This window comes from Calypte anna, chromosome 19 (assembly GCF_003957555.1).
Source record: "Calypte anna isolate BGI_N300 chromosome 19, bCalAnn1_v1.p, whole genome shotgun sequence".
In the NCBI taxonomy this organism is placed as follows: Eukaryota; Metazoa; Chordata; class Aves; order Apodiformes; family Trochilidae; genus Calypte; species Calypte anna.
The window spans coordinates 2,859,995-2,873,843 of record NC_044264.1 but is presented as its reverse complement, the minus strand read 5'-3'; the positions used below and the strand labels follow the sequence as shown (position 1 = coordinate 2,873,843).

The following is a 13,849-nucleotide window of genomic DNA, read 5'->3' as shown; positions in this document are numbered from 1 at the left end:
CAATTATTTAATGTACCCAGCTCAGCCTCTCTGATGACAGTTCCTGAACCCACAGTTAACAAAGGCCCCAAAGCTCTTGAGAACCATTGTGCAGAATTCTCATCCTTATGCTCAGTTTCAGGGAATAATGAACAGTAAGGAGAAATTGTTACATTGACCATGCAAGAAACTTGTTATTCTATAAAAGATTAGTATATTCCTCCCAGCTCCAGGATTTAATTCTTCTTGTTCCCTACACTTTAAAGGCTATTCCTCTTTTTGACCTCCCTTTTGCCTACTTGCCCACACTGCTTTTCTTTGACCTGTGTAGAGGAAAAACCATCGATATGGTAAAAGAGGAATCATCCAACACAGCACCACTCTGCTTTGCACCGTGCTCCTTTAAATACCAGTGGCTTCCCTCCCTCACAGCCAATGGCACATCATGTGTGCAGAAGGCCCCAGGCTGCTTTTAATCCTTGGAGGTTCTTTACCAGTAGTATTTCTACTGGACCCTGTCATGTTTGTACATCCCTCCCTTTGCCTGTCCCTAATCTAAAAACAGGCTGGGAAACTACATCTCACCCCACTTATAGTCTAGAGAAGCCCCAGATGCTGGCAAGGTTGTGTAGTTGTACTCTGTCCGTGCCCTGTGCACTCACTGCTCACTGAGCTCACTGCTTCCCCAAGGATAAAGGGGTAAGACACAGAAGGCTGACATTAATTGTCCAGTTTTCCTAATGAAGGGTCCTGCCACAGAAATTTCCTAGCTTAGTTATACCAAGAACCCATCAAAAATCTGGACAGATGTCTTTGTGTTGGCGTGCATCAGTCAAAACAAACAGCCCCAGCACTGTCCCTTTTCTGGTATCATTCTTTGAGGCCAAAGACTGCCAGTGCCTCCTCATGGCATGCTTACTGGATCAAACTTTCCAGGTCCTGAGGCTCTGCAGCTTCCCATTACCCCTGCACCAGCCTCCAGCCACCCACCTGCAGGACCACCAGCACAATACCTTCCGTCCGTCCGCATACACAGCATAACCAGTGACCCGCACTCCATTGGAGGAGCCTTCAGCATCAATGGTGACAGGTAACCAGCTGATAACCAGGATCCCTGCTGAGGGACCAGCTTCCACCTGGACATCCAAAGGAGCATCAGGTGTGCCTACAAGACCAAGCAGATTTTCCTCTTGCTTACCTGACTACAGCAAAAAGCAAAGCGAAACCCTGGTCAGAATAAGAGAAAACTCCCACAGACTTTTAGCACAACTGTCCTAAAACAAGCACATTGGTCTTGGGAAATGACAGACAGAACCACTGAAAATGAGGTGCTCTTGTTCTGTGAAAGCTTTAATGCATAGAAATTAGAACTTTGCAAAAGTAGCTGAGGCCAAGATGCAGCATCCCTTAGAGCAAGGTCATAGCAAACCAGGTCTCCCGTGCCTGAGAGACATGCTGCTCAGATCAGCCAAGGGGAGGTTTTCCCAGAGCAAAGAAAAACAAAGAGAGAGAATACATTTTTAAAATAAAGGAAGAAAAACATAAAGACAAAACAATACAGCATCTCAAGCTTTGGGACCTAACAAGCTTTGCTTCCCTTCTCCCCCAGGCTTTGTAGCAATGTGGTGACAGAGCACACTGCTCCGAGCACTCCATGCATGGGGCATGACTGTGCCGGTACCTGCTAGTGGGGTAGTGAAGTGTATCACAGCCGAGTTCTGCTCCTGCCCCTCTGGGACCTCTTCCCAAGGTGTTTTCAAGGGCCGGGCCTCCAGCTTGGCAACATACTGAGTGTTTGGCTGCAGGTTGTGGAACGTGTACCAGTAGACCCCAGGTTTTGTCACGTCCCATTCCTCCCCGTTGAGATACACTGCGTGGTGGTAATTGCTGTTGTAGGGGAGCCACGTGACCTCTGCTGACATGGCAGTGACACTTCTGACTTTCAGCATAGTTGGTGCCATGGAAAAATCTTGCCCCACAAAGAAAGTGCAGCGCAGTTTGTCGGAGCTGCCTCGCTCTGTCACGCTCTGCACAGAGACACGGTAAGCTCTTGTCTTTAAATCCAGCTTCTCGATCACTGCTTTGGTCTGAAAGCCACTCTTCACATTTTGACGTAGCTCTTCATCCACATAGATGTTGTAGCTTTGTATTTCTGGGCAGCCAGCTGGCAGAAGTGGTGGCTCCCAGCCTACAACTATGCTTCTGGCAAGCTGCTTGATCAGAGTCAGTTTTCTTGGGTAAGGCACTGCTGTATGACTAACAGGTTCCTCCTGGTCTCCTTCTGCTCTACTAGCCAACGGGCTGATGCTACTCTCTTCAGTGGAGAAATCACTCTTATCTCCACTGCTGGTGTTTGCACTGACCAAACTTTTCTCCTGGTATGAACTATGGGTGAGATCATTCAGCTCCGAAGGCAGAAATGTCACGAGGTCATCGTCTGAAACTCGCTCAACAAAATTGGAGGGGACCAACCCTCGCCGCCCATCCATCAGCTCCCCTAAATAAAAAACAGGAAACCTGTTACCACTGCACCTACCAGTCAGCCTTCCAACCCAGCTTTGAATGACAACACTTATGGTAAGGCAGAACTGCACTGCAAAACATCTCTGGGAGGTCATTCCTGGTAAAGTTTCCTGCGTATTCCCTAATTAGATCATAACTCACTGCTCCACACATCCCAGAGCCAACTAACTAAGCAGCTGTTTCCTGTAATAAGCTTAAAAGTATTTCCTACTTCATGATCCTCCTGCTCCTCATCACAGCTCTTCTACTATCCTAAGTGCCTCTTTCTAACCTACACAAACTATGCAGATGGATGACTTCACATCTTCTCTCAGCCATACTGATTTGGGGGTTTGTAGTACTTGCTCAAAAAAGTCCATCTTTCCAGCTCTGTGTTCAGCTCTGGCCTTCTTTTCACTTCCCTCCTTTGTTATGCTAGTTTCTGTAACACAGATGTCCCAAAAGGACCCATGAGGATGACTGACACCACAGCACTCTTGCTAGGTGCAAGACCCACCAAGTCCCAGTCAAATGAGCAGTGTGTAGGAATTACACTGACTTTCCCCTTTCAAATTCTCCCTACAGCAAACCAATTGAAAGCAGGGAAAGCAGAAAATGTTAGTAAAGAATAGACTTTTTATTCTTTAAACAATAAACAAACGAAGAAATAAATACAGAAGAAGCTTGAAAATAGAAAGAGCAAGCCAGAACAGTCAAAGAGCAAGCAGTGCAGCCTGGCATGCATTTGCCTCAGCTCTTGCAAAGCACCTCAGAACATGAAGATCCTTCATCTCACTCAGCCAACTCCATAAAGAAACTTCATCACAAATTAACAGCTCACAATTCTTGTGTTCAATTCCACCTGCTTATTAGTCAACTAGGAATGTGTTTTCAAAGATGCCAAAAGAGAGACACTGAATGACACCAAAGAGCAGAACAACTGCAGTTTGGTCTGCTTAGCTTCTGCCCTACACTCTACCAAAAGAACAGAGGTGATCAAGGACAGAACTGTCTGGTCTCTGGCTTACTGTGCACTCACTGGGAAGAGGGAACCACACCACCTGCAGAAAGTGCCCAGGGCTGAACATGTTCTCCATGACTAGAGAGGAACCATACTGGATCAAACCTGGAGTTCTGCTGAAAACAGTGGCAAAGCTCTCACTGATATCACTAGATGAAGATCTCACACCTTAGACTTACTTTATTCATGACATATATAAACCCTTTTCCAACAGAATTCTCTCTTCTCTCTAACTGTGGCCAGGAAACCTTTATCTTGAGGCTTCAAGAGTCATTAAATTCCTCTTTTGTTTGTGCTCCTTTTTTGGTTTGTTTTTTTTTTGTTTGGTTTGGGTTTTTTGTTTATTTGGGTTTTTTTGTCTTGTTGCTTTTTTGTTTGTTTGTTTTTTCTTGTTTGGGGGGGGGGGCTTTCAAAAAATTCTTTGTTTGTTTGGGGTTTTTTTTGTTTGATTATTTTTTTCTAAGACAGATAAATTCTCCACAGCAGTTTGGTCACATTTCAATCTACTAACACCTTTCAATCTAAACACACCTTCAAAGAAGCCATCTTCATCCATGTCTCCATAGATGTAAATATATTCTCCAGCAGTCAGTGGAAGCTCTGCCTCTGGATTTTCATTAGGCCCATCAAAAGGATTGTAGCTGAAATATTTCCAATAAGAAGACTTACTTTGTGTAGAACTCCCATAACCACACATTTAAGCTGTGATATCAACTTTGCTTACAAATCACTGGGACTGCATCTACTTTTTGCCAAGATCAAATGCCACAGACAAAGGTCATGACTTTATGGTTTTATATATAACTAATAACACATCACTCCATGTACAACTAGCTGCTAGGAATAATGTTCTGAGTAGCAGAACAAGATGTGTTGTGACATCTGAAGGAAAAGATCAGAACAACCGAAGAAAGTGTAAAAGAAAAGATTGAAATTACCTGAGTGCCTGTTGTGTTTAAGTCTACCAAGTAGCTAAATTGCAGGACTCTGCATTGCTAAAGTAGACACTTTTTAATTGACCTGAGCTCTTAACTATTTTATGTAGATAGCACTACAGATTTCATGTGTTTAAGAGTTTTGGCAAAAAAAAAATTTCTATAGAAAAGACCCTACACTTGTAACATCACCAAACTCACCAAATTGTAATGGACAGAAAAAACACAGAATCTCAAAAGTCCTATGTTTAAAACCTTAACAATGAGTTGATCTGTGCAAGAAGAGTGATAAAAGCCTTTTTCTTCTTAATCCAGCCTTCAGGATCCAAGTTATAAAACTCTCAGTGCTGTAACTCCTCATTTTAAACAGTGGTCCAAAAGCTTCAGTAGTGTGAAAATGATAAATACACTGGTGCTAGGATCTAGACTGTGGTTTGTTGTAACCTGCCTGCTCAGGGATCCTTGAGCTAATCAGAAAAAATCACAAAAAAATGCCTCATGAAAAACTTATCATTGCAAGCACCTACTGCCAATTCTTGCACTTTAGTCTTTAAGAAGGATTTCAAAATGCCAAAGCAATCTTATCCCCTCTGAGCTGAGCAAGACCTTATGGTCCCAGACCCTAAGATGAAGACACACCACATTTAATCTGCTCCTCACCACCACAGAATCATCCCAGCTGAAAGATGTCAGTAGTCTCTGACCCTGATGGCTCAGTGAATAGCAATATTTAATAGAAAAATATGGATTTATTCTGTGCATTTTTTTGTCTTTGTCAAATTACAACCAGAAAGATCTTGCCCCCCCCCAAAAAATCAGAAAAATCTGAAATTATGGGCCAAAATTTTCTAAATTTTCTCAATTGTTGGAATAAGATTTCTTAGAGAAAACTTCTTGGATGATTCTGGAGAAAGCAAACACTTCAACGTGTCAATTCACACTTCATTTTCCATCCAGTATCACATCAAAAAAAGAAGTTTCACATTTTGCTGTTCACTGAACAACTAATGAGAGCAATGCTAAGCACATTGGATTTGCTTGTACAGGAAACAACAGGTCTGAAAAAAATCCCACGGAGGAAATAAGATACAGGGTCTAACCTAATGTCCACCTCTAAAAGTGGTGAATCCCAGAAAAGAGCATGAAGTTGGCAACTATGAGGCACATGTTGGCAACTATGTTGGCAACTCCCAGGCACAAGAGGTGACCCAGTACCTGTATCGAGCCAGGAACACCTGGAGCTTGGCAGGGCCGTGGCTGCCCCTCTCTGGCATCACAGAGATGCTGTCAACATCCAGCTCCTCCATTTCACTTGCAGTGTCCACCTGAAAACATAAAGATATGGCCCAAATCAGTGTAAAGGAACACTCAAAGGGTTTGGACACCAATGAGTAAGTCCTCTAAGCTCCAGTCTGGCCACTGAGCTAAGGACCAGGCAGAAGAATGTTTTTTAAGGTGAAGAAGTAGCAATAAGAGGCAACAGCTCCAAGTTGCAGCTTCAGAGGTTCAAGTCAGATATTAGGTCCTTGCCCAGGTGGGTGACGCAGCCTTGGGATGAGTTCCCAGAGCTAGGAGTCCTCTTGAAAAACCTAGAGCCTCAGCTTGGCAAACCATGGCCACACTTACCTACTGCTGCTGACAGTACCACTGGACTAAAAAAATTGTATTAGAGACTCTGGAGGCCCCTTCCACCTGACCCATCTGTAATTCAGCATATTCATTTCCTGCTTTCTCTAAATGGTGGCTGACCCTGTGTGCAGCATAACTGGATATTTGAACAAAGGAGACCTCAAAGCTCCACTAGATGTCTGAGTCTCCAAGTGCTTTCGCTGAGGCAGTTCCCTTCCAGCACATGGAAATACTTTAATATAATGTTAATGTACTTCCAGAACATTAGATGCAGCTGGGTTGGAGCTGGCAGTGCCAGCTACTCCAAACTGCTGGCTCTGGTAACAGCTAGTAGCACATCCTCAAGGCAAATCTACACAACTCATCTTCCTCAGCACATTCAAAATAACAGTTTGCAGCCCTGCATGTGTTTAAGGGCAGCTGAGATGTCACAAAAAAAAAAGCTTAGTAGTTTTCCCACACTTTCCACCAACTAACCCCCCTGCTCCACCCCTTCTCCAGTCTCCCAGCCCTCTGCCAGTTCTTTCCTTCCTGGAGCACAGCATTATGTTCAAATGAGCATCACATGGGCATCCAAGGCTGTTTCAGTTTTTCCTACAGCTTTTCTTTTGTTTTTCCCTTTTTCTTCAGGCAGCCAGGAGGGAATGAATGCAACACTACTGGTGCTGTGAGCAATGCATTTATTCCCTCGTGGCTGGAAAGCCCAGGCAGCAGAAGGGACTCCCATACTGACCTCTGGAGTTGGGCAGGATTTGGGACTGTTCTGCATGGATTCTGATTTTGAAGAGTTCGACTGAGATTCCACTTTCTTGGCTTGTTTCTGTGAACTGGTAGCAGCAACTGGTGAGCCAACAGTGGCATCAGGTGCCTGCTGCAATGACTCCAATTCCTTAGTCTCTTCATTCTGAACCTTCTTTGCACTCTGAGTGACCAATCCAGAAACAGTTGATTCTACAACAAAATAATTTGTCCATTATTTTTAGCCACAGGCAGAATACAAGAACAGCAGTGAGCATCACAGTGAGCAAACAACCTTTAAAACAGCTCAAGTCTCTAAAAATGTTACTCATTTAACACTGCACCAGTCTGGGCACCTTGGGCTCTCTTTGGTTAGAGAAATGCCAAGTTCTCTTTTTGACTCCAAAATGAACCAAAAGTATTTATGACAGAGAGCCAGAGATCCCAAAAGTTAACCAAACATTTGTATTATTTCCTTTTCACCTTTCCACCTGCACATATAACACCTCATTTGTCAAAACAATCACAGGCATCTCCAGCAATTACCCTGCTCCCCGTGGGTCTGTGGGGAAGAGCTGCACAGAGCAAGAGGAAGCTCAGAAGTCACCAGTGTAGAGGTGAGGAGGTCGATTTTTCCTGTTTGAAGTCGGAATTGTTTGAGTTCCTCAGACAGGAGGCTGAACTGCTCTGTTTGACTGCGGCACTGCTCTTCCAGATCTTTCACCCGGGCCTGACAGGAGAGACAGAAGATGAGGCACAAACCCATAACAAACCAAACAGCATTTGCCTTGGATACGTCTTTTCAGTGGGTCTCAGATTCCAAGAACCTGTGCCCAGCCCAGGAATGGTCACTATAAACCAGCAGCTCCACAGCTGCAGCATCTCTGAAAACCTGAGACTGGTCATGTATGAGGAGACTGACTGGAAGCTCTATTAAGCATCATTCCTGAAATGCTGGGTTTGAACTTCAGTCCCCTACCCAAGCCCTGCACAAGACCACATGAGCTAAAGCAAAGCAAAATAAGCCTTGAAAAGAAAAAGGTTGGAAAGATTTTATATGTTTTTTGAGCATTAAAATCATGCCCCAAATAGGAGTTGCTCTCCCAATGCTCCATCTCATCCATCACTCCAGAGGCTCCAACAAGCTCCCAAAACCTTGCCCTGGTGTCTCCTCATCATTCTGGGCAGGACTCCTGACCATCCCTCCAGATCTTGACTCTTCCAGGCACCAGGAGAGTCTCAGCACCCTGACCCATGATGCAGAACACTTCTTTGATGCAGGCTGCTGGACACCAGGTCCATTTCACAAATGAAATGTGTTTTCATTTGCTCCATGAAAACACAGGCTGAGTGTGAGAAAGGTAGATCTGGGCAAGAGGAGATGCAGAGGAGCCTTGGGGAAATACAATGGACAGGGAAGGACACATTCCTACTAGACCACCATTTGCATTCTCTAGTATTCTCTTTCTCTAGATCTGCCCTTTCCAAACTATTGCTGAGCCTTGGCTGGATGTGTTCTTGCACATCCCCAGAGTTCTAGTTGTAGGCAGATGGATTCCCAGAAGACTGCAGCTGCTCCTTTTCCTCTGCTCACTCTTCCACTGCCCAACAGCTTATTCTGGTTTCTTAGGCACAAATCCCATGCAGCTCCTGCTCACAGGTAGTAAATACACAAAAAGAATTACTACTGAATGGGAACAGATCATCTACTCAGCAGCACTTCATCTGAGTTAATGCAGACAGTATTTAATTTGGCATTAGTGCATTTGGCTGAGGTGCAGGCTCTGCCTTGCAAGAGATGACTTTTGTTCCCTCTTTTTTTCTCTTTAGCCTGAGATGACACCAGTCTCTCATCTCATTGTTTTGTGTAGGTTAAGATGCATTCAAACAGATGACTGCATCGTGCTCTCCAAAATCTTTTGTTCTAAAAAATTTCTTTCAAGTATCTTTCTCCTTCCAAATGAAAAAAAAATAAAATCATGCCTTAAAATATGCTGTGAGACAAAAGTCTGGATTTTAGGCAACTCTAAAATAACAAATCTGACCTGGAAAATTTTTTATTCTTGGTCTCAGAGTACCACTAAATCTTTAGTGGTACTAAATCTCTGCTCCATACCAAGTTACAAGGGTGCATGCATTTTTATTTTACTGAAACACATCTGTTTCAAGCACTTGTTTGTAACTTTGCCACTTGTTTCTTTCACAGCTAGCTAGGTGCTCTCTGTCTTTAAGGGAAGCCTGGAAGTCTCTGGAGTCTGGCAAGACCTTAAGTTTATTTGAACTGATGGAGAATAAGGATGCCATGAGCAACTTTCAGAAGTGTCTGCATTCTGCACTTGCTGTGTAAGTCATGCTTATGTAAAATTCCTCTGCATACATGGTTGGAATTTACTGACACTTCAGAGTTTTCACAAAAATGCTTCTCCCCTACACATCATACCTCAATAGAGGAAAGAAACCATGAGCAGTAAGAACAGTTGCACTGGATGAAAGCAGGGCTTCCTCTAGACCAACATCTGTCCCTGATCACACCTTGGGATGACAAGACACAGGTCCAGAATGACTGCAGGACCAGAGGGGGTTTCCTGTCTTGTCTGGAGACCTGAGCCAGCAAATGTGTCTAATAGCATCCTAATGCCTTGGGTCTGTAAATTTATTAATTACAGTTTAAATCCACTTATACTGGTGGCCAAGCCAAAAGCCTGGATAATCCAGAGTTTGATTCTGAGATACCTAATTAGTCAGGTGTCTTTCAAATCTCGTGTTATTTAAAATAAAGTACAAACAACACTTAAATATGACTTAACTATTACAGCCAGACCCTGCACAATGTTTACTTCCAGCAGACTACTTGCAGAGGTTCACACATAGCTGGGGAAGCCACAAGTTTCCTGGACAGTGCTAGGAGGCAGGGGGATAAGGAAGAGGAGCTTAAGGACACAACGAGGAGTTGCAGGGAACCAGCAGGAATCAAGCCCCAGGCACAGAGAGGAGACTTTTGTGTCTATGGTCAACCCAAAAGAGGGAGAAAGAGGAGCCCCATACCACTTGAGATTGAGCAGTGTGATTACCAGAAGAAGCTGCAAGACCAGAGCCTGGAGGACTCAGTTTACCAACCAGTTCAGGAGTTTTACTCTGATTTCCACTCCAAGATAGACTCAGCCACTATCAGCTCAGCCCTGCCTGCTTACACACTCTCCTTGGCTGTTCTAGTGCACTTCTGCTACAGGTGATGTTCCCAACCAGATGTTCTTGTTGCCTTTCTCTGTATCATCTGCTCTTAAGTTTTTTTGAGATCAGAAAAACCACAATTTTGCTAGAAGGGTCTGCAGTCCAGAGTCCTGCTCAAAACAGGGCTACTGCCAAGCATTCTAAAGGAACATCCATAACTCCATCTGGATGTGAGCACACCCTGATAATGAGCTTGGGTTGTTCCCAATTCCTTTCCTAGAACTTCTAAACACTGTACTTGACTTTCTGACCAGATCTGTGAATTCAGTTGACATTTGAAAAAGTATCACACTACCTCAAGCACTGCTTTATATGGCAGAGCAGGGAATCCAGAGCTCACACACAGTGCCTCTTCCCTGACATCTCAGCTCCACATTACTCATTAGATCTTCTCCTAACTCTTTCCTGTCAGATCTGAAGGTGACTGCTGCAGTTTTTTATCACCAGCAGTGTCCACCACTTCCATGTAAGCCTGCTTTCCATATGCTTTATGAACAGGCCAGCAAACAGACCTAGCTAGTTACCACCTCTTCTGTGGAAACTTCACAGTCTCTGCTTCCCAACTCCTACCCAATGACAAAGCCAGCAGGATTTGCCTTTTTCTTCTCAACATTTTCATTGTTCATGTTCATGTTTTCATATTCACTTGCATGACCCTGCTGTCACTTCTGTGTTTTGAAAGAAACACCTCATTCTTGGACTGCAAGTACTTCCCAGGACCTTTAAATGTATGCAACACATGGAAAAGGTGCAAAGTTGGATAACTCTTGAAAAAACCTGGAAATGTCAGAAATTGTTCCATCTACTTGTACAAAAGCAAAGCAGTGAAACTGAAAAGCAGCTGCTCCATTAGACTCATAGTGGTAGCTCCTTTCATTCCATTCATTTCTTGGACGTGACACTCTTGCAATTTTTTCCAGAGTATAGTTAAAATAAGAATATCAAACAACTGTCAAAGTCAGGGCAGAGAAGTGTCCTGTTTGACAGGATTATAGCAGTACCTGCATGCAATCCAAAGTACTCTGGTAGCAAGAAGAAAAGCAAAAAGAGATAAAACCACATCAGCAGTTGCAGTAGCCAAAAATCAACAATCTGCCAAAGACAACCCAGCCCTCAGTTTGAGTGAAATTGTTCTCTCACCAGCCTACAATCTCTGCTTTGTTCCATGCTGAGAATCTCAAAATCTCATGCCCAAAAGCATTTGTTTGCCAAGCAAAAGCCAATTCCCACATAGCAAAATCATGAATAAGATCACCACACACCTTCTGAGGGCTTCCTAATCACAAGATGTTTTGGGTCTCAGTGCTGTATTTCAAACCTTCTTTTCCCAGCACTTAGTCCAAGGAGTGCTGGGAATCAAGGCACAGCTCAGAACCTGGCCTGCCATGATGTCAAGCAGCTAACAGCCTGCTCAGTCATGCATTCTGCTCCTTGGTCAGGGTAAACAAGCAAAGTTGAGTTCAGCTCACTCTATTTCCCAACAAAATCCCACACTGAATTCCTGAAACCAGGCTGTGGCCTTTAGCATCTCTGCAGTGCAATAAGCAGTTGAGAATATTCCCTCATGTACTTTGGAACCACTGATGGACTCCTTCACTCCCCTGATCACAACCCTCACTGGGCCAACCCTTCTATCCAAAGGCATCTCTGCATATGAAAACCATCCCAGACCTTTACTCACCCCAGCACAGTCTTACCACAGAACTACAGAGTAGGTGAGGCTGGCTGGCAGCTCTGGAGGTCACCTAATCCAACTCCAAGCAAGGCAAAGCTAAAGTAGGTTGCTGAGAGCTTTGTCTAGTTGAGTTTTGAACATCTCCAAGCATGACAAAGCTAAAGCAGATTGCTGAGAGCTTTGTCTAGTTGAGTTTTGAACTTCTCCAAGCATGGAGACTCTACTTATGACAATCAGATGACTGAACTCTTTCAACAGGGAAAAAGACCACACTCATTCTTCATTAATATTACACTGCAGAGCAATCCAAACACATGTAAAAATGATAATATGCAGTGCAAGCACCCCAAAGCCCCTAATTTTGTGCTACACATGTTCTGGAATGACTATGATTATAGTTAAGTTATTTAAATGACTGCTTCTTCACATTAAAACTAGGTTGAAATCACAATTTCTTTCTTTGGTCCATCTGGTGTCACTGACTTATGAAGCATCATTGTACCAGTAGCATGAAAGCAAGAATGTTTAAGTGATGAGGCCCTTGAAGAAGGGCACAACCAGCCTCTCAAACACAAACAAAACAACTGCCCCTTTGTTCCTGGGTACAGGTAGGTGGGTAGTTGAAACCAGAGTAGCTTCTCCAATCCTTTCATAAATTAATACAGAAAACATTCAGGAAGGTCCAAACCTCCCTTCCCTTAAAGGCTGCTAAGAAGGCAGCTAAAGCCCAGGTGACACAAGAGCAGCATCTGCCCCAGCTCTGATCCTGTCTCTGCAGCCAGAAGCAGATGCTGCAGGAAGGACACACTGGTGTAACACAAAATGTCACTTCCCCAGGACACTCACTCAGCCTGCAACAAATTCAGTCCCATTTGGCAGGAGCCCAGAACTTGGGCTCTCCAAAATCAGACACCTGTCAAAGGAGATGTTCTTGGCGGCCACAGAGCAACCTCCTCCACTGAGGACACTTTCTGTCTCACTCAGCTCTCCTCTAGCAGTCACCAAGCTGCTGCACAGCAGTGGCCACAGGCAGCCCAGCCTGCCATCTGACTGCACATCACCATACAGACAGGACCATGGCATCAAGGGCCTGAGATCTGACTGTCCAGGTGCTCTGCTGTGGGGCATTCTGCTTGGTGGAAGAACTTTTAGGACTCAGACAACCTCAGCAACCTCAGAAGGTGCCCCATTTGCCATCACACCTAAACCAACTCTTTAGCAGTCACTAAAACACCACAGCAAGTTCCAGGATTTGGCATTTTGCCTTTGCAACCTCAGCAATTTGCAGCCAAATCTTCCTCCAAAATCATCCTGATGAACACAGAGGTGATGCAAATCAAAACCAAAGCAATACTCCTCACATCTGCCAGGCTGCACCATGATGCTGTCTGCCACATGGCAAAGTGTGGTGTGGATGTGTGGATGGCAGAGCACCCACAGAGCTGCTCCCAGCTCAGCCAAAGGCCCCATTTCTCCTTTGTTTCCCTAAAAGCATAGAGCACATATACACAGAAGAAATTTCAAATCACACAGATGCAAACATCCTTCCTCCCTGCAGATAAACCTGGAAAACATAGAAAGCATCTCTGAAGTTGGTTACTTAACACATTCCTGAAAGGACAGTTGGGCATAATCCAAATAAGTAACCTAAGGACTGAGCAGGCCAGGATTTTATCCTTGAAAACTCTGACCCCAGAGACTACTCTGCCAACACAACCCATCCTTGTTCATGGCAGCAACACGTTGCAAATGATCAAGATGCATTAAAGCATTTTGCTCAAGAACCAACAAAACCCAGGGCATCAAAAAAACTGACATTAATAACAAAAGATATCACATCTGCAGCCACTAATCCATCTTGTTTTCTTCTGTCTTACCTCCAGTAGCTGTACAGCTCCTTCATGTTCTCTTTTTGCCTCTGCCTGTGCCTAAGAAACAACAAGAAATTGAGTAAATAAGAAAGCAGACTAACTAAGCTTCCTTCTACCACCACCCTGATAGACCATTACAGATTAAAACACTTCACAGACTGAATGCACCGTTGCTCTTTGGACAAACATCAGTGAGAGATGAGAACTGCCATTCATGAGAAAAGCCCTTCTCTTTGCTTACATACTGGTTTCTCTAGATAGACAAAAC

The 13,849-nt window shown here is 44.1% G+C and overlaps 1 protein-coding gene across 4 annotated transcripts in view; it reads right to left on the bottom strand.

Moving 5' to 3' along the window:
* TSPOAP1 (TSPO associated protein 1) overlaps positions 1-13,849 on the bottom strand; it is a 47,520-nt gene that overhangs the window by 23,854 nt on the left and 9,817 nt on the right. For all 4 annotated transcript variants that reach the window (XM_030462707.1, XM_030462706.1, XM_030462708.1 and 1 more), the window contains 7 exons: positions 13,588-13,638; positions 7,351-7,534; positions 6,800-7,017; positions 5,653-5,762; positions 4,034-4,143; positions 1,661-2,476; positions 993-1,144 (listed from right to left, as the gene is read on the bottom strand). In XM_030462707.1, coding sequence (XP_030318567.1) covers positions 993-1,144; positions 1,661-2,476; positions 4,034-4,143; positions 5,653-5,762; positions 6,800-7,017; positions 7,351-7,534; positions 13,588-13,638 — 1,641 coding nt within the window. The remainder of the gene's footprint in view (positions 1-992; positions 1,145-1,660; positions 2,477-4,033; positions 4,144-5,652; positions 5,763-6,799; positions 7,018-7,350; positions 7,535-13,587; positions 13,639-13,849) is intronic.